Source organism: Lutra lutra, chromosome 13 (genome assembly GCF_902655055.1).
Source record: "Lutra lutra chromosome 13, mLutLut1.2, whole genome shotgun sequence".
NCBI classification, from domain to species: Eukaryota; Metazoa; Chordata; class Mammalia; order Carnivora; family Mustelidae; genus Lutra; species Lutra lutra.
In genome coordinates this window covers 42,449,077-42,469,258 of record NC_062290.1, presented here as the reverse complement: position 1 = coordinate 42,469,258, position 20,182 = coordinate 42,449,077, and the positions used below count along the sequence as shown (strand labels likewise).

At 36.1% G+C, this 20,182-nt stretch overlaps 1 protein-coding gene and 1 non-coding gene across 8 annotated transcripts in view; one reads left to right on the top strand and one right to left on the bottom strand.

Moving 5' to 3' along the window:
- Nucleotides 1-20,182, bottom strand: part of CCDC171 (coiled-coil domain containing 171) — a 303,028-nt gene that overhangs the window by 84,539 nt on the left and 198,307 nt on the right. For all 7 annotated transcript variants that reach the window (XR_007122375.1, XM_047700701.1, XM_047700703.1 and 4 more), the window contains 2 exons: nt 11,235-11,380; nt 8,992-9,046 (listed from right to left, as the gene is read on the bottom strand). Coding sequence is in view for 6 of the 7 variants with exons in the window: in XM_047700701.1 (XP_047556657.1) it covers nt 8,992-9,046; nt 11,235-11,380 (201 nt within the window). In the remaining variant the exon portion in view is untranslated. The remainder of the gene's footprint in view (nt 1-8,991; nt 9,047-11,234; nt 11,381-20,182) is intronic.
- Nucleotides 15,912-16,045, top strand: LOC125084186 (U11 spliceosomal RNA). The gene has a single exon (XR_007122534.1). It is a non-coding gene; the product is annotated as a U11 spliceosomal RNA (small nuclear RNA).

Genomic DNA, 20,182 nt, shown 5'->3' with positions numbered 1-20,182 from the left:
ACCTCTTCGACCTCAGCCGCAGCAACATCTTCCTAGGAACATCGCCAAAGGCAAGGGAAGCAAGGGCAAAAATGAACTATTGGGATTTTATCAAGATCAAAAGCTTTTGCACAGCAAAGGAAACAGTTAACAAAACCAAAAGACAACTGACAGAATGGGAGAAGATATTTGCAAACGACATATCAGATAGAGGGCTAGTGTCCAAAATCTATAAAGAACTTAGCAAACTCAACACCCAAAAAACAAATAATCCAATCAAGAAATGGGCAGAGGACATGAACAGACATTTCTGCAAAGAAGACATCCAGATGGCCAACAGACACATGAAAAAGTGCTCCATATCACTCGGCATCAGGGAAATACAAATCAAAACCACAATGAGATATCACCTCACACCAGTCAGAATGGCTAAAATGAACAAGTCAGGAAATGACAGATGCTGGCGAGGATGCGGAGAAAGGGGAACCCTCCTACACTGTTGGTGGGAATGCAAGTTGGTGCAACCACTCTGGAAAACAGCATGGAGGTTCCTCAAAATGTTGAAAATAGAACTACCCTATGACCCAGCAATTGCACTGCTGGGTATTTATCCTAAAGATACAAATGTAGTGATTCGAAGGGGCACGTGCACCCGAATGTTTATAGCAGCAATGTCTACAATAGCCAAACTATGGAAAGAACCTAGATGTCCATCAACAGATGAATGGATAAAGAAGATGTGGTATATATACACAATGGAATACTATGCAGCCATCAAAAGAAATGAAATCTTGCCATTTGCAATGACGTGGATGGAACTAGAGGGTATCATGCTTAGCGAAATAAGTCAATCGGAGAAAGACAACTATCATATGATCTCCCTGATATGAGGGAGAGAAGATGCAACATGGGGGGTTAAGGGGTAGGAGAAGAGTAAATGAAACAAGATGGGATTGGGAGGGAGACAAACCATAAGTGACTCTTAATGTCACAAAACAAACTGAGGGTTGATGGGGGGAGGAGGGTTGGGAGAGGGGGGTGGGGTTATGGACATTGGGGAGGGTATGTGCTATGGTGAGTGCTGTGAAATGTGTAAACCTGGCGATTCACAGACCTGTACCCCTGGGGATAAAAATATATTATATGTTTAAAAAAATAATAATAAAATTTAAATTTAAAAAAAAATGAAAGAAAGGGGTGCCTGGGTGGCTCAGTCGGATAAGCGTCCAACTCTTGATTTCAGCTCAGGTCATGATCCCAGCATTGTGTGATCAAGTCCCGCATCAGGCCCTGCCTCAGCATGCAGTCTGCTTGTGCTTCTGCCTCTGCTCCTCCCCTCACTCACTCTGTCTCGTCTCTATCTCTAAAATAAATAAATAAAATCTTTTAAAAAGGGGGGGGGGGGAATTAAGCCACTCCAAGATAAACAAAAGCTGAGGGTATTCACTACCCCTAGTCTTGCCCTAAGAGAAATGTCCTAGGGGAGTCCTTCAGCCTGAAATGAAAGAACAATAAACAGTAACTCAAATTCGCATGAAGAAATAAAGATCACCGGCAAGGGGAACTGCACAAGTATAAATAAAACCAGTAATAATGTAGTTTTGATTGTAACTCTTTTTTTCCTATATAATTTCAAAGAAAATTCTGACACAATTGAACAGAGAAATAGTTCAACAATAATAGTTGAAGACTTCAAAATCACACTTCATTAATGGGTAGAACTACACAAAAGATACCCCAGGAACTAGAAGAGTTGAACAACAGTGTAAATCAACATACTAGACATCTATAGAATATTCTACACAATGACTGCAGAATACACGTTCTTTTCAAATGTACCAGTAACATTCACCAAGACAGACCATATTCTGGACCATACTGCAAACTTTAAACTTAAAAGAACTGAAATCAAACAAGGTAGCTATTCAAATCCTACAGAATTTTATTAGAATGCCAAAGCAAAAGATATTTAGAAAATCCCCAAATATTTTGAAAATAAAACAACACACGCTTAAACAGTGAATAGATCAAAGATGAAATCACAAGGATATTAGAAAATACTTTGAGACAGATGAAAACAAAAACATAATATACCAAAACACAGTCTTCTGTGAAAGTAGTGCTCACACAGAAATTTTTAGCTGCAAATGCCTACATTAAAAAAGAAGAAAGATCTCAAATCAATAATCTAAACTTCTACCTGAGGGACATAGAAAAAGAAGAACAAACTATGCCCAAAGCAAACAAAAGAAAGAAAATAATAAAGATTGAAGCAGAGATAATAGAGAATAGGAAAATAACAGAGCATATTGAGAAAACCAAATTTGGTTCCTTGGAATGATCGACAACACTGACAAACCTTAAATAGACTTTCCAAGAAAAATAAGATTAATTAACTACCACAATAAGAAATAAATGTGAAGACTCTACTACTGACCTTACAGAAATAAAAACAATACTAAGGAATTGAACAATGTATATCAACAAATTAGGTGACCTAGATGAACTAAACAAATTCCTAGAAACATATAAACCACCAAAATGGACTTAAAAGGCAGCAGAAAATATGAATAAATCTATTACAAGGAAAAAGAATTAATAAATAAGCAGAAAACGGGGCACCTGGATGGCTCAATGGGTTAAGCCTCTGCCTTTGGCTCAGGTCATGATCTCAGGGTCCTGGGATTAAGCCCCGCATCAGGCTCTCTGCACAGTGGGGAGCCTGCTTCCCCCTCTCTCTCTGCCTGCTTCTCTGGCTACTTGTGATCTCTCTCTGTTCAAATAAATAAATAAAATCTTAAAAAAAAAAAAAAAAGGCAGAAAACTTCCAACAAAGAAAATCCCGGGACCAGATAGCTTCACTGGTAAATTTTATCAAATATTTACAGAATTAACACAAATACTTCTCAAATGCCTCCTCCCCCCAAAAAATAAAGTGGAAGGGACCCTTCCTAACTCATTCTATGAGGTCAGTATTACTCTGATACCAAAGCCAGACAAAGACATCACAAGAAAACTGTAGACCAATATCGCATATGAACACAGACAACAAATCCTCAAAAAAGAAAAAAAAAAAATACTAGCAAACTGAATCTAGCAACATATTCAAGCAATTATACATGATAACCATGTGTGGTATGTATAACAGGAATGCAAGGATAGCCGAACATACATAAATGAATTTATGTAGTACACAACATTAGTAGTATGAAAACTGAGAAAAAAGATCATTTCATATGATATAGAAAGAGCATTTGACAAAACCCAATAACCTTTCATGATAAGAAAAATTAAAAAAACTACGAACAGAAAGAACTTAGTCTGATAAAGGACAAGTTCCTAACATCATATTTAATGGTGCAAGACCAAAAGCTTTCCCCCTAAGATTAGGAAGAATGTAAGGATATCTGTTCTCATCTCATTGCCAGGACTAGAAGCACTAGCTAGGCAATTAGACAAAAAAATAAAAAAGAAAACCAAAAACCAAAAAAAAAAAAAAAAAAAAAAAAAAGGCATCCAAATCAGAAAGAAAGAAGTAAAACTATCTTTATTTGCAGATGATATGATCTTATATATAGGAAATCTTAAAGAATCCTCAAAAGAAATTATTGGAGCTAAAAAATTCGGCAAAGTTGCAGGACACAAAAGCAACATATAAAAATCAGTCATATTTCTAAATTCTAGAAATTAAGAACCAAGAAATGAAATTAAGAAAATAGTTTCAGGGGTGCCTAGGTGGTTCAGTGGGTTAAACCTCTGCCTTTGGCTCAGGTCATGATCTCAGGGTCCTGGGATCGAGTCCCGTATTGGGCTCTCTGCTCTGCAGGGAGCCTGCTTCCCCCTCTCTCTCTCTGCCTGCCTCTCTGCCTACTTGTGATCTCTCTCTCTGTCAAATAAATTTTTTAAAAAAATCTTTAAAAAGAAAATAATTTCATGTATAACAGCATCACAAAGATTAAAATACTCTGGAATAAAACTCGTACACTGAAAACTACAAAAGTTGTTGAAAAAAATCAGAGAAAATCTAAATAAATGGAATGATGTTCTATGTCATGGATTACAACACTTAATATTAAGACGGAAATACTATCAAAATTCTAATTGCCTCCTTCATACCTTAAAATCATATGTAATTGATCCTAAAATTCATATGTAATTATAAGGAATCCAGAAAAGTCCAAAAAAAACTTGAAAAAAACCCCCAAAGTTGGAAGACTTAAAATTCTTAATTTCAAAATTTACTACAAAGCTATAGTGATCAAAAGAGTGTGGTACTGATATGAGGATAGACAACATATAGATCAATGAAACAGGACTGAGAGTCCATAAACAAAACCAAACATCCATAGGCAATAGATTTTCAACACAGGTACCGAATGGGAGAAAGAAAAGTCTTTTTAATAAATGGTGCTGGGATGGGGCGCCTGGGTGGATCAGCTGGTTGAGCATCTGACTTGGGCTTAGGTCGTGATCTCAGTGTCCTGGGAGCAACCCCTGCATCAGGCTCCTTGCTCATCAGGGAGTCTGCTTCTCCCTCTGCTCCTTCCCAACTCCCATGCCCTGCTTGTGCATGGGCTTTCTCTCTCTCTCAAATAAATAAATAAAATCTTTGGGAAGATAAATTAATGGTGCTGAGATAACTGGATAGTCCTGTAAAAGAATGAAATTCAGTCTCTGAATTATATCATATACAAAAATTAACTCAATATGGACCAAAACATAAATGTAAGAGTTAATACTAGAGAACTCTTTAGAGAAAACATAGGGGATTTTTTCATGACTGGGGATTTGGCGATGTATTCTTAGATCTAAAACCAAAATCATGATCAACAAAAGAAAAAAAATGGACTTCATCAAAGTTAAAAAACTTTTGTCCATCAAAGAATGTTGCTGAGAGAGTATAAAGACAACGCACAGAATGGAGTAAGAGGGTATAGGAGGGACTGCTTAAAGGCTTCTGGGTTTCTCTTTGAGGTGAAGAAAATATTCTGAACACATAGTTGTGATGGTGGCATAACACTGTAAATGCATTGGAAGCTACTGAATTGTACCCTTTAAAATGGTTAAAATGGTGATTTTCTTTTAAAGTTCAATAGTTCTGGTTTTTTCAAAACAGTTGAGAATTCAACTAAAGAAGTGTGTATATTAAAAAATGCACCTCATGGAAAATTGTGATCTTGTTTTCTCTTGTTATTTTTCTTGACCCCAATAACCTGAAATTAGCCTAACAAATTTCTTAGTAAAAGGTTAACTTCTGACCTACATTTAAAAAGCCATAATATATACATACATATACTCACATATAATTAAAATAAAATATCTGTTTCTTTGAAATGAGGTATGTTTTTAGATGAAAATAACTGGCCTTGGGGTGCCTGGGTAGCTCAGTTGGTGAAGCCACCGCCTTCGGCTCAAGTCATGATCCCGGAGTCCCAGGACTGAGTCCTGCATCAAGGTCCCAGCTCCATGGGAAGTCTGCTTCTCCTTCTCACCTTCTCCCCCCTCATGCTCTCTCTCACTCTCTCTCTCAAATGGATAAATAAAATCTTTAAGAAAAAAAGATGACTGGCCTTCTTTATTAAATACTAGTATTGGTCCCAAATGGGATTTAAAAAGTAATATCCCATCAAACTGCTTTGTATAATATAATTTCAGGATTTGAAAAATTGAAGGTAATGTATCAAGTTTAAAGATTAACAAATATATCTTGAAATCTGGAACTGTGACACCTCCAGCTTTATTTTTCTTTCTCAAGATTCCTTCCACTATTCAGGGTCTTTAGTGGTTCCATACAAATTTCAGTTTTATTTGCTCTAGTTTTGTGGAAAATGTTGTTGGTATTTTGATAGGGATTGCATTGGATCTTTAGATTGCTTTAGGTAATATGGACATTTTAATAGTATCAATTCTTCCAATCCATGAGAATGAAATACCTTTCCAATTGTTTGCATCACCTTCAGCTTCTTTCATAAGTGTTTTATTAGTTTTCAGAGTACAGGTCTTTTACCTCCTTGCTTAAGTTTACTCCAAGGTATTTTATTCTTTTTGGTGCAAGTGTAAATAGTGTTCTTTTTTTTAATTTCTCTTTTTGCTACTTCATTATTAGTGTATAGAAATGCAACTGATTTCTGGGTATTAATTTTGTATCCTACAACTTTAGGGAATTCATTTATTCTAGTAGTTTTTTTGTTAGAGTTTTGAGGATTTTCTATGTTCATGTCATTTGCAAATAGTGATAGTTTAACCTCTTTTAACTTCAACCAATATGGATGCCTCTGTTTTTCATGCCTGATCACTGTGGCTAGGACTTCTAGTACCACGTTCAATAAAAGTGGCAAGAGTTGAAGGGATACAGGCTTCCAGTTATGGAATGAAAAGTCACAGGAATAAAAGGCACAGCATATAGGGAATATAGTCAATAATGCTGTAATAGCAATGTATGGTGACAGATGGTAGCTACACCAGTGGTGAGTATGGCAGTATATATAGACTTGTCAAATCACTATGTCGTACACCTGAAACTAATGTAACATCGTGTGTCAGCTATACTCAAATTCTAAATAATTGACAAATATCAATAAAACGTAATTGCTTTTCCAAAAAAAAAAAAAAAAAAACAAACCAAAAACCCAAACGCTTAAGTTCTCCAAATGTTTAAGTTCTTTAAAATGCAAGAAAGGAAATAATGTCTGGGGGCACATGGGTGGAGCGGTGCAGTCAGTTAAGCGTCTGACTCTGGGTTTCAGCTCAGGTCATGATCTCAGGGTCGTAAGATCGAGCCCTGCGCTGGGCTCCACACTCAGGGTGCAGTCTGCTTAACACTCTCTCCCTCTTCCTCTACCCCTCCCCACCACACTCTCTCCCTTGCTCTCTCTAAAATAAATAAATAAATCATTAAAAAGAAAAAAAGAAATAACGTCTTCACGAAAACAATATCTTTTTATTAGATCATTGTGTCACAAGTTAATATTAAAATTTAATTCAGCAGGTAGAGTCAACTTTATTCTAGAATAACTACTGCAAACCTTGAAAACACGTGTGCTTAAGATACATAGATAGCTATACTATTTGGTTATGTGCAATAAACTGGACTGAAGAGTCTGAATGTAACCACAACCATTTTTACCATGAAAGAGTCTAGATCCTCTTTTGTACTACACCCAGTTTCTCCAAATTGGCGAAATGCCTCTGGACAGTCCGAGTTGGCCAGAAAAACACCTGCATGAGGACCAGTGGGCAGCACCTCCCTGAGAGCTCAGAGTAACTCTCTGGGCCATTTCATAGCACCCATTCATTCTCACCCAAACTTCATAGAAAAGAGAATTAGCCCAACAATCAATTTAGCCTTTCCTAAATTTTCACTTCAAGATTGAGAAGTAACTGATAATTCTGAAACCACTATAAAAATAGAAATTTCCAGAAACATTAATCAAAATAATTAACTACTAAATTTGAAGGGGAAAAAGCCATCAAGCAAAAGTAAATCTACAGTGGCTCTCGGCCAATTCTAAAGACATCTTTCTTTCCGTATGACACAAAAATTGAAAGATAAACTGCAACTGAAGAACTGTATGATTATAATTGTCCTATTGCAGTCAGTCTTGATTATATTTAAAATACACATTTTGCCATTCTCATAATGAAAGGATAAGGCAGGGGCGCCTGGGTGGCTCAGTGGGTTTTAAAGCCTCTGCCTTCAGCTCAGGTCATGATCCCAGGGTCCTGAGATCGAGTCCCGCATCGGGTTCTCTGCTTGGTGAGGAGCCTGCTTCCCCACCCCCACACCTGCCTCTCTGCCTACTTGTGATCTCTGTCTGTCAAATAAATAAATAAAATCTTTCAAAAAAAAAAAAAGAAAAAGAAAGGATAAGGCACAACGTCTGTATTTCACACTGATGATGGTTTTTCTCTGATGTCAAAGTCCTTTCTTCAAGGTAGCTGCAACCCAAGATTTTTTTCCCTGTAGCTGGGAATATGAACAAACAATTGGATTTCAAGGCAACATTAACTGTATATAAAGATATGCCATATACACAACATAACTGATTTCTCCTATCAAAGGTCTCACCAAGTACAAAAAAGATGTGACCAAAGATATCTCTTTTCCTACAAATCAAATTTCAGGTTTCTAGCATATATGGATTTGATGTGACCATGGTTTGTTTTTTGGGTATTTTTAAGTGATTTACAAAGCTATATTCTATAATAAATTTGATTATTATAAATATGGTTTATTATAAATCATTATAGATATGGTTATTATAAATCATTATAAATATGGTTCATTCATGAATTCCATACATCTTAAAAGCGCTAGGTAATTATATTTCCAACAAATTGTCTATTAGACAATAATAGACACACATAAATTATATTTCTCTACTTTTAAATAATGAACGTATCTTTGAATTTAGAATGCTAAAAAAATACACAGTCAGTTAATACATTAAGTTTTTAGTAAGATGACATCCTTAAATGCTACTCATCACTACAAATTAAATGTTAATTTATCATTGAGAAGTAATCAAATTTGAAAATAATAGAGTATTACTAAATATATTCTTATAAGAAGATAAATTACAGCTTGAAAAGTACTGCCAGATACAATATATTCTGGCTCCTCTATATATACATATATAGGACAGTAGGTTTGAGAGTGGTAAGAAGTTAGAGAGTGTGGTCAAACATTTTATCATTATGAGACAAGTAAGAATCATAATGACCTCTGGTTCAGTCAGCAAAGACCACAAATAACTCAAGTGCAATTATACCAGTTGGGAGAAACCACTATTTTTCTAGTTTTATCAAGTACATAAAGTGAATTCTGAAGAAAGTTTTACAGTTAAGCACTGTATAACATAAACTTTCAGTCATTTGGGAGGATCTTTCTGTTACTTTAATTTTAAAGAAAGTTACAACATGAATTAAAGTATCTTGAGGTTAATAAAATTAATGTTTAGGAAAACAGCATCCTAACAGAAGTTGAATGATGTTGAAGGAAAAGTATAGTACCTTATGAAGCATATTTTCTATTGTTCTCATATGATTAGCAACACATTCTTTGTCTCTAGAAAAAAAATTAAAATTAGGTATTAGTAAAACCCAAGCCTTACAACCAATGTTACACATTTTAGTATAAGTAGTTATTACTGAAAAATAAGGTTTGGTTATTATTGTACTCTTTCAAAAAATGCAAAACCTAACCACATTCTCTGGTATAATTCTGCATTTAACTCTTATCTTTAGTTACATTGTCTGCCATAAATTAGAGGAATAAAAATCTTATGGATCTCTTCAAAGTTTAAAAAAAAAGACTGAAAAAATAAGTAACAGAAATTTTAAAAAGAGTGAAAAAGAAAAAGAAGCTATGATTACATTGTTGGGTTAAAATGTACGAGAAAGGCTGAACTTCCATTCTTTTGTTTTTCTTTTGTTTCTAATGAAAGAGATTTTTTAAAATCATAGAGGTGGAGATATATTTTGAATGGCCATACTATGCCAAATAATATTTTCCTTTCTACATAGGCTCTGTGTTATAATTACACAAAAACCCTCTATGACCTTGACTAGAAGCAAAGTAACTAGTTTCTTCTATCAGCCTTGCAGATTGAATTTGACTTTAATAAAGATATAAAAAGTTTGGATGTACAGCAAAGGGAAAATAGTTAACACCAGAACAAGTTTGTATGGTGACATTTGGTAGCTAGATTCATCGTGGTGATCACTTCTTAATGTATACAGACGTTGAATCACTACATTATATATGTGAAGCTAATAGAATACTGTATGCCAACTACACTTCAATAAAAGTAAAGCTAAATTAAAAGTTTGGATGAAAATACTGAAGACAAAAACTTAATAGTAAATTAGAAACTGAAAACTGTAAATAATGTATTAGCTCTCCAAATTTCAAATTAATTTTCTTTTGTGTTATAAGAACATGTGCCCATGGTCACTAGATGTGACAGATTCCTGAATTAGCAGCAATGTTTTGGAGACAGAATATTAATCTGGAGACTTTGTAATCTTGTTCCCATTCATCTAAGAATTTTCAGAGCTGCAAGATGCACTAGAAATAAGCTGGGCTAAGCTTTCCACTTGCCATAAGGAGAAAGACTGAACGATGGCAACACAAAGCTGATTGAGTCAAATTCATATTTTTTAAAAATTGACAATCACAAAACCTAATAACCTAATGTGGTGGTGCAACGTTACAGAGTTTCACAATTTTCCAGAAAACGACTAACGTGACAATATTTTGGCCTTGTGTAAACTCACTTTTTCATTAGTATGAGCAATTTCCCAAGCCCAATGGCAAAGTTGTGGATATCGTAGATGGCAGATCCCCTGTTCTATAATTTTGTTTACAGACTACACTGCCTCAAAAAAATTTTTAAGTGATATATATATGTAAATATATACATATATTTATATTTGCAATTGTAGGAACTCAGAATTCCAAATTCAGAAAACACGGAGTTTATTAAAATTAGATGTTTCCTTAATCCATAAATAGATTTTCTTTAAGCCATGCTGTTGTACAAAGGACTGTCTTAAAGTATTCCATGAAATTTGATGTGAGAAACAAATAAAAATACCCAAGAGACAACTGTTCAATTTGAACTTCACAGTGTATGTCAACTTGATTACCTGGTAAAAGGAAAAACGCTCTCATCACATTTGCATAGCTGCACACTCTGAAAACTGTATATTTTTTCTATTGAACGTGTTAGAACATACAGCTATAAAATTAAATGAATTTTCCATGATCAATATGTTTTTATTGCACTTAAAAAGATGTTATGATACACATGTTGATTATATCCTAGCATTTTTTATGGAAATATTACTTGCAATATTAGTATACCATACACAGAGCAAATCTGTGGGGCCGTGGGGCAGAAGGGAATGAGGAGTATGTAACAGAAGGAACGATTAAAAACTTTTCAGTAATGAGTATTCCATTTCCTATTAATGAAATCACGCGTCTCCAACGTGTAACACTACAACAGAGCCCAAAACACACAATGCGCGGCGATGGAGAAACTTAATACTTTTCTGAGATTTCTCAATAAAATATACATTGAGCATGTTAAGAGTTTTCCTTTTTGAGGATCTATCAGAGAATTTCAAAGAGAGACAGCTGTACTTTTGTTTTCTAACACTGTATTATCCAGGGCTAAAACCCGGAGCATGAAAGTGAGAATTGATCTTTTGTCTGTTTTAAGTGATCTCCCCAAGGTCCGAGTGCTCACTTGGCTGCCATGCGGAGGGCGCTCTCCGCATCGCGGATGCTCTCTTCCAGCCGACGCTTGTCCTGCTCTAGCTGGGTGAGATGTCTATTGAGCTGACGCAGAGATTGATCTTTTCTTCTCAGCTCCATCTTTGCCTCGGAGAGACTCTGCAAGCAGACAGAAAACAGAGTTGCTTGTCAGCCCTGATAATTAACTTCAATTTATGCCATAGGCTATTAAACAAAGAAGGATACAGACTGACTGAGAAGCAGACTTGGGTCATTACACATCAGAGTTTAACAAATTTTCTGCAAAAATTTCACACACTTACTAATTAGAAATGATAGTTCTGATAAGATTTTGAAAAAATGTTTAGCTACAAAATACAAGTCTGCTTTATTTTTTTAAGTACTGGAAAGCACATACATTTTATTCTTACACCCAAAAAATCTGACTATAAAAACCTCAAGTTCCCTTTTCTTTAATGAGGAAGAAGTAAAGATTTTCAGGGGAGAAAGCACATGAAATTTAGAGGCTATTCAAAACAAAAACTGGCCTGTGGACAAAGTGTGTATGTGAGTGAGGGGGAGGTGGATAAGGACACCAAGAGAATGGGGAACCCAAACTGGAAAGTACCACTACTTTATTCATAAAGAGATCCAAAACAGGTCACTGTAGACATCTCAGTGAACTAACTGGACTCCACAGTAAAACTCACTTACTTGCCATTAAATAACTCCATGTCAAAGGTAGCAACACAAATGTGATTAACACCTTTCATCTAACAAAGTTACAAATAATATATGCATTCAGAATTATTTATGTTCCATAAATATTTTTCTATTCCCAGAAGTAGAAAATCTGTTGATTGATATTTTGCTATTTGCTTTAATCTGAAATATTCCCTTAGCACAAAAATTTCAAGATGTGAGTCCACAACTCTGGTTTGGAACTTTCAGGCTAAAGGTCTTAAATCAGACCTCACAATTTAAAGAAGTATTTTCTAGACTTCATGTAAAATAACATAGGGATCACAGGATCCCTTAGGACTAAAAATTTGCTCATTCTTTTTCTTAGGAAATTTCTAGAATATGAGCTTATCAACTTTTCAACTACATTTGTTATACAGTGAGCTAAACAATTGGTTACACAAGCATAACATCTTCTGCTTCCTTCGCAGAGTTTAGCCACACATTAATGTCCACTGCCTTGCTTCAAATATCCAGTTAAGAATAACCAAATGCGGGGAGCCTGGGTGGCTCAGTGGGTTAAGCCGCTGCCTTCGGCTCAAGTCATGATCTCAGGGTCCTGGGATCGAGTCCCACATCGGGCTCTCTGCTCGGCAGGGAGCCTGCTTCCCTCTCTCTCTCTGCCTGCCTCTCTGTCTACTTGTGATCTCTGTCTGTCAAATAAATAAATAAAATCTTAAAAAAAAAAAAAAGAATAACCAAATGCTATAGTTTTCATGTTCAAAATTCTTCTACAGTATTTTCTTAATGCATTCACAATAGGTAGAACAGAAAACTCAAGCAGCCTTCGTGAAGCTAAAACAGTTAACTCACTCTAAATGCTAGCACACTGAAAGCAACCAAAAGTCAAACCAGGTATTTTAAAATGTTAAAAGTTTTTAAATTCATGATTTCACTTTTCAAACAGTCAAGCTACTTCCAGACAAATATAAGTTTAAAAAATTTAAAATAAGCAAACTGTGATTACTTATAAGATATATTCTACTGTAATCTTCAATGTTCACAGATCATCAAGAACATCCCACTATAGAAGCATCACTGATTCAAACCAACTTTTAAAAAGACAACAGGGGCCCCTGGGTGGCTCAGTGGATTAAGCCTCTGCCTTCAGCTCAGGTAGTCGTCTCAGGGTCCTGGGATCAAGCCCCACATTGGGCTCTCTGCTCAGCAAGGAGCCTGCTTCCCCGTCTCTCTGCCTGCCTCTCTGCCCACTTGTGATTTCTCTCTCTGTCAAATAAATGAATAAAATCTTTTTTTTAAAAAGACAACAAAGAATAGATTGTTAAAGGCCATGCTAAACCTAGGTATTTTGTGCCAGTGTTAAGATATTTAAAGGCATTGAAGAATCATGAGATTTCTCGATTTAAAAAAGTAAAATCCGTTCAAGTCCTTTTCAAGCTGGTATTTCTGACATCTTTCAGTTGATTTTAAAAAAATGCTATTTTTCAGATAGAAAGCTAAAACTAATGATCCACTAATGATCCACTTTATGCATAAAGTTCGAATTCTTTTTTCCAACAGAAATAACAGATTTATGCCAATCCATTCCAATTCTCTTGCCCAGTAACTCTCATGACTCGTGGTGGACATTTGTGAGGGCTACTCGGGGTGCTGCCTCTAGCCTTGTCCTTCTAAACTGATGCTCACTGGTCCTGTCTGAAAGAAACCCACGATCCTGGCATCATCACAAATCAAAGTCACCTGACTTTGCAGCAATCTTATGCCACCCTTCCAAAGACCATATAGCTCTCAGAATCCGAATCTCTGCTCTATATCCAAATCTTCTTTTTTTCCCCCGGCTTTCATACTCGTCTCTCGGGGGCAATGAGTGGGCAGGGAGTCACCAAAGTCTCCTCAAGCTTGTTTGCCCTATTTTGGAAGAGCTGAATGTAGCCCGCGCCAAGACTGAAACTTCAGAAAATGAACAAGTGGTGTCAACCAGGTGGCTTAGGTCACACTTCCTGTGAAAAGGAAGACATAGCAATCATGGTTACATAACTTAGAGACACAAAATTCCCTTTTAAAGAGTTGAGGGACATGACAACGGAATCCACATCAGTGGGTCCTAAGGTCCATAATAAAGATGTGTGCAGAGCGCCAAGACAGAAAAAGTGGTTCAATATTATGTCCTTTCCCTAATATTCACCTTTTTTGTTTTTGATGACAAAAGTAGAAATCTTTGGAAATCTCAACACTGAGCTTTGAAGAAAGACAGACATATTTATATGTGTGTGTATAATGTATACACACAGGTACTCTTACCATATATAAAATATAGCATATATTACATGTTTATATAAAACTTGAAGTTCAGCTTTTCTTTGCTCCTGTCCAGGTTTATCTAATTAAAACCCATGATAAACTTTATGGACTCCAATATTTCCAACTGAATGACTGAAACCAAGAGGGTGTGCCTCTAGGCAGCAAGGCAACAATGATAAGCAGCGGGTTAGCCACTAATTTCTCAAGCAGGGTAGATTGTGAAAGTGTGATGTTCTGATATCCAAGAAACTGTTCAGGAGAGAATAGGATAAATCAAGTTTAATAACTCTGCTCCTAATTGTTCCCCCAATGCTCAACTCTAATTACTTGGAGAACTCTCCTGACTGTCACCTGATATTAAGTTGTTGGAGGCTGAGCCTGGAACAGCGAGATAATCAATAAACATTTAGTGGGGAGAAGAATGAAGATCCTGTTAAGCAGTGGGAACCTGCAGCACCCAAAGCCCTCCTGCTCATGAGAAAACCTATGGGACAGCCATAGTGATTGCAAAGCAATAATCCAAAGCAGTGTTTTTAGGCCTTGAGGCCTTTAGGCAACAGTACGTTTGAGGAAAAAAGGTTAACACGGTCACCCTAATTACAGCCCACTTTCACATACTTCATATATAAGCGAAGACAAGCCAATTAGGTAGAAAGGAAGATAAGGGAAGTTTTATTTGTATACTAATTAAACCCCTGATGAAATTAAAGGAAAAACATACAGCTCTGTAATTGTGTCTGAGAAAGGTCACTTCAGGTTCAGTTATCAGAACAGCACAGCCTTGAGATATTTCACTTAATCCACAGTACAGCCCTCATTTTGTACTCAGGTCTTAATATTTACCAAAAAAAAAAAAAAAAAAAAAAAAAATTCAAAGCCTGATACTGCATTTATCTTTAAACTGTGTTGTGAACAATTTTAGCGGTTACAAAGCGAATGCTAAATATGATAACAAGGGTTTTTAAAAAGACAGAATAATATTCTGCCTAGGTGAGAATTGATGCCACCATTCTGCCCAAGATTTGGAGTTTTTGCCTTAAAACCAAAATGTCTTAAAGCAAATTTTTACAAAAAAATCCCAAATTGACTGTATATCCAAAGCTACTCTGCAACATATGTATTGTATTTCTTTGGATACCGGTGTTGCTGCTCACCTGCATTTACACCTCTCGCAGTCCAGGGGGCTGGGGGGCTGGGGGGTTTGGGGGGGGCACGGCTTTCACTAAACCACTTATAAGAGGATTTTTTTACATCCAGTTGTTTTCCTAAGGTGGTCATGTAAAGCTATTTATTGCTAATGAAAGCTGGCAAGAAAAGTGTGGAAACCAAGGAAATAGTTAAATATAGGGAAGGCTTAGAATATATGGTAGATGTGAATATTAAAAGACCCACACGTTTTCCAAAATGTCTTTTTTCTTATTTGCAGTTTCTGAAGTTCCCATAACAGACGTGCGTTACTGTTCAATAAGAACACAAGTTATGGGCGCCTGGGTGGCTCAGTGGGTTAAGCTGCTGCCTTCGGCTCAGGTCATGATCTCAGGGTCCTGGGATCGAGTCCCGCATCGGGCTCTCTGCTCAGCAGGGAGCCTGCTTCCCTTTCTCTCTCTCTCTCTCTCTCTGCCTGCCTCTCTGTCTACTTGTGATCTCTCTCTGTCAAATAAATAAATCTTTAAAAAAAAAAAAAGAAAAAAAGGGCTTCTGTCATGAGTGGCACGCGTAGGGCAGCTCCATTGCTCTACGTGCGGAATCGACATCAAGAGATTTCGGAAGCATAATTTTTTGGTACCTGGGCAGCTGGTGATCAATGGTCCCGGCGCCCTTATTTCAAGTAATTAAAGGTTAGATATTAAAAAAAAAAAAAATTAAAAAAAAAAAAGAATACAAGTTATTTTTTAATTCACACGTGATGTCATATTTCTAAAGCTTTAAATGTTTATTGAAGCTAACACTTTGTTTTGATTGTGAATATAAATTAAAATTCTATTAGTTTGTACCTATGGAAATATTTTGTGCAGTGGAATTTTTTTAACAACTGCTTTATGGAGCTAGAACTCACCTACCCCATATTCACCTTTTTGAAGTGTACACTTCAGTGAGTTTTAGTATATTCACAGAATTGTGCAACCATCACCAGTAGGGGTCTGTTTTGGGGAGGAGAAGTTCTTTAAAAAACAACAACAACAACAACAACAAAAAAAACCTGTCAAAACAACATGGCCACCTAAATATGGCATCTTCCATTTCAGCAAACTCGAATTCTAAACTACACATGATATACAAAGTTTATCATTTTGTCCAGTAATCATTTCAAAAATGTAAAACTTGTAACATGATTTCTCTGAATCAAAATATTTGATTCATAAATGTGGTCTAGCCCAAAAGCTAGTTTTCTGAGAGAATGTGCACAACTCTCCAATTAATATTTCTGGATGTTAAGGGGATCATCCCACAGGTTCTTTCTCATAAGGGTAGAGTATAGCAGGGCTTTACACCATTAGGGCCAGTGAGGAAGACCGAGCCCCAGGAGGCACTGCTTCTATAGATTTTCTTTTGTCTAATGGGAAATATCTATGGATCCACATTCCTACGGACTAAAAGCTAATGGCTTATTCAATTTGGTATAAAAGTTAGTCATACAAAATGAAAGGCAAGACAACAACACCAGTGTTCTAAAGAACGAAGCTACATTTCCTAGGTCAGGGGTAAAAAACATCTCTGACATATTTTTTTAAACTTTATCCTGTCTGTCATTTTTTAATAAATATTCCTAGGTTGTGGTAAATTGGGAACAACATCTCAGGGCACTAACACTAAGGCTGGAAAGGAAACGGCACAGTCTTCAGCCCTACTCTCATAATGGGACAACTAGAAAAGTATATAAATCAAGAACTGAGTGGCTTCTGGGTCGAACACGTTAGGCTAGCTGCCACAGAAAGCATAAAGTTAAAGCTTACATACAACTGGGCATACTAGTTAGGGCTGAAACAAAAGAATACCATATTTTACAATCAAGCGTGAAAATCTGTGAGATAGGCAATCAGACAATTTACAGTAAATATATGATAGTAAAAGATGCTGGTACATGGTGAAATTAATATACGGATAAATTTCGGTTCCTAGTATTCTATAGTTTAGATGGATAGTCTGAATTAAAAGTTCTGCAATTTTAAGTTATCTTCCTTAGGGACGCTGTCTTCTATTATTTTCAAATGAAATCCTACACAGAAGGTGAGTGATATATTTATAAGCTGCAGAGAAGATGAAATACTTTACCCATTTTGGGGGCTGAATAAAATGACAGTCTAGTTATAACTCACATATCTAGTAAGATGACAGATGTGAAAGTGTCCTATAAACCAAAGAAGGCTACATAAATTTAATACACATCATTAATGCAATACTTATGCTTCTCATGTAATGTCATTATAGCCTTCTTCAAATCCCCACCTGTATCTGGCAACTTGAGTCTCTGTTTTATTTCTACATCATCATATAAGTATATGCACACACACATATGTAAATATATATAATTTTTTAAAATAATGATTCCTATCACACTTGAAAAAGATAAAAGGAAATTAACAAACCAAATATAAAATAAGTTACTTTCATAAATAGGCCATATACCATAGGGATGATTATCCAAAAAAATGGAACATATGAGTGATGAAAATTCACCTTTAAAGTTTCAAAGTATGCTGTAAGATTTTGTTGTATAATGGTTTATGCCTATTGGTACCATATTCTCACATATTCCTTTGTAAATGGCCCCTTACATCCCATCAAGATAAGAGCAAAAAGCTAACCCTTCCCAGTAAACTAACTGAATGTGATCAATAGTAAAATATAAAGGAAAGAAAAGGAACCTCATAAAAGCGTTCAAAGTATATTGAATGCTATTTGTCTAAACCTCACATACATACTACAAAACTGGTAGGCTAAAAGTGTTAGGTATTGATAAGGTGAAGTGGGAGAGAAATAGTTGAAACACGTTTCAGAGGACCAAAAAGGAGGATAATAAAGAGAATCACGAGAGCCCTCTCAATTGGAAAATACACTCCGAAAAGTAGAGAATGGACAAATGGTAGCTAGATTTACTGGGACACATGGCATGGAAAGCAGTGATGTGGCAGGAATATTTTCTCAGAGCATAAAACAATTTCGCTGCACTACAAGCCTTATGAAACAGAAACCAGCTGCAGGAGACAACCACCATGACACTTCTCTAATAGGATCAGCTCTTGGCCACCTGGGTGGCTCAGTTGGTTAAGCAGCTTCCTTCAGCTCAGGTCATGATCCAGGTTGCTGGGTTCAAGTCCCACATCAGCCTCCCTGCTCAGTGGGGAGTCTGCTTCTCCCTCTGCCCTTTACCCTGCTTTTGCTCTTTCTCTCTCTCAAATAAATAACATCTTAAAAAAAAAAAAATCATGGCCTCTAAGTTCCCTCAGTGAATCCCTAAGAAGTAGAAAGGGAGAGAATACACATAAGTTCTTCTGCTGGACCTTATCAGCTATAGACTACCCCCAGCAGGTCCTAAAAACTTGACACAGATGATAACTTTAGCTATGTAAAGGTCCAGAAAGTTGCTGAATTCCCTGGCAATATTTTAAGTGAGTCAAGCTATGAATTCGGTTGTAGAAAAAAATATCATTTAGAATTAAATGCTATTTTCAAATCACTTGAGAATTACCTAAAACTACTGTTGAAGAAGAATTTGAAAAAAAAAATGAATAATTTATAAAGGCCCTCATATAGTTGGATTGCTGACATTTAAATAAAAATAAATTATTGTTGGAGGAATTTTTCAATTTTAAGAATTCCTTCTGTGATATAATTGAATAATAGCTTAGGTAATACTATATCATAATTAAAATACCCGCACAGTAATATTTTCATTGTGCTACAGAATTTAAATAACTATTTATCTTGAATATGCTACATATTAAATAATATTAGTAAAAGTAAATCAAATATCAGCTGAGTAAAAATCAATTATCTAAGAGAATCTGAAGGTCAAATGTAAATCAGAAAAATAAACTTGGGTTCCTTTAGGCATAAGTATAAATACAACAAAGTCCAAGTTTTTTCTTGGAAGTTTATTCATTGGATGAATTTTTGTGTGTTAAATATTATACTACTGAAGGTACGTGCTATGGTGAGTGCTGTGAAGTAGGTAAACCTGACGATTCACAGACCTGTACCCCTGGGGCTAATAATACATTATATGTTAATAAAAGCAACAATAATAACAACAACAAAATAAAACCAAAAGTGGGGTGCCTGGGTGGCTCAGTGGGTTAAAGCCTCTGCCTTTGCCTCAGGTCATGATCCCAGGGTCCTGGGATAGAGCCCTGCATCAGGCTCTTTGCTCAGCGGGTAGCCTGCTTCTCCCTCTCTCTCTGCCTGCCTCTCTGCCTACTTGTGATCTCTGTCTAATAAATAAATAAAATCTTAAAAAAAAAACCCAAAAGTATTATACTACTGATCACTGTCTTAATGTTGGAAGTATAAATCACGGGGGCAGGGAGGGTCGGAGTTCTAAACACCACACCTTCGCTAACATACAAAGGTGGAATGCCCCATCTGGGGGCATTCCACCTTTGTATGAAGACTCTAGGCCCGTTCTCAAACAATGCCTGTCATACTCTGAGTCTTCCATAAATGTTTGCAACTATAACTTATTTTCCCCAAATTCTGTGGGGGAAAATAGCTGGAGTAGCAACTGAACCACATGACTTTATCATACCAACATCTCATTGTTACATTAACTCATTTCATTCTTCAAAATCCAGGGCGATGGTTCACATTATCACTCCTATTTTACACACAACAAAACTAAGAATCAGAGGAGTACTGGTCATCTAAGTACTGAACGGGTTTATGCCAAAATGTGAGCCCAAGTCACAGCCCACTAAATCCTTGTTCTTTATCCTGCACTAACAATGATATTAGTAACCA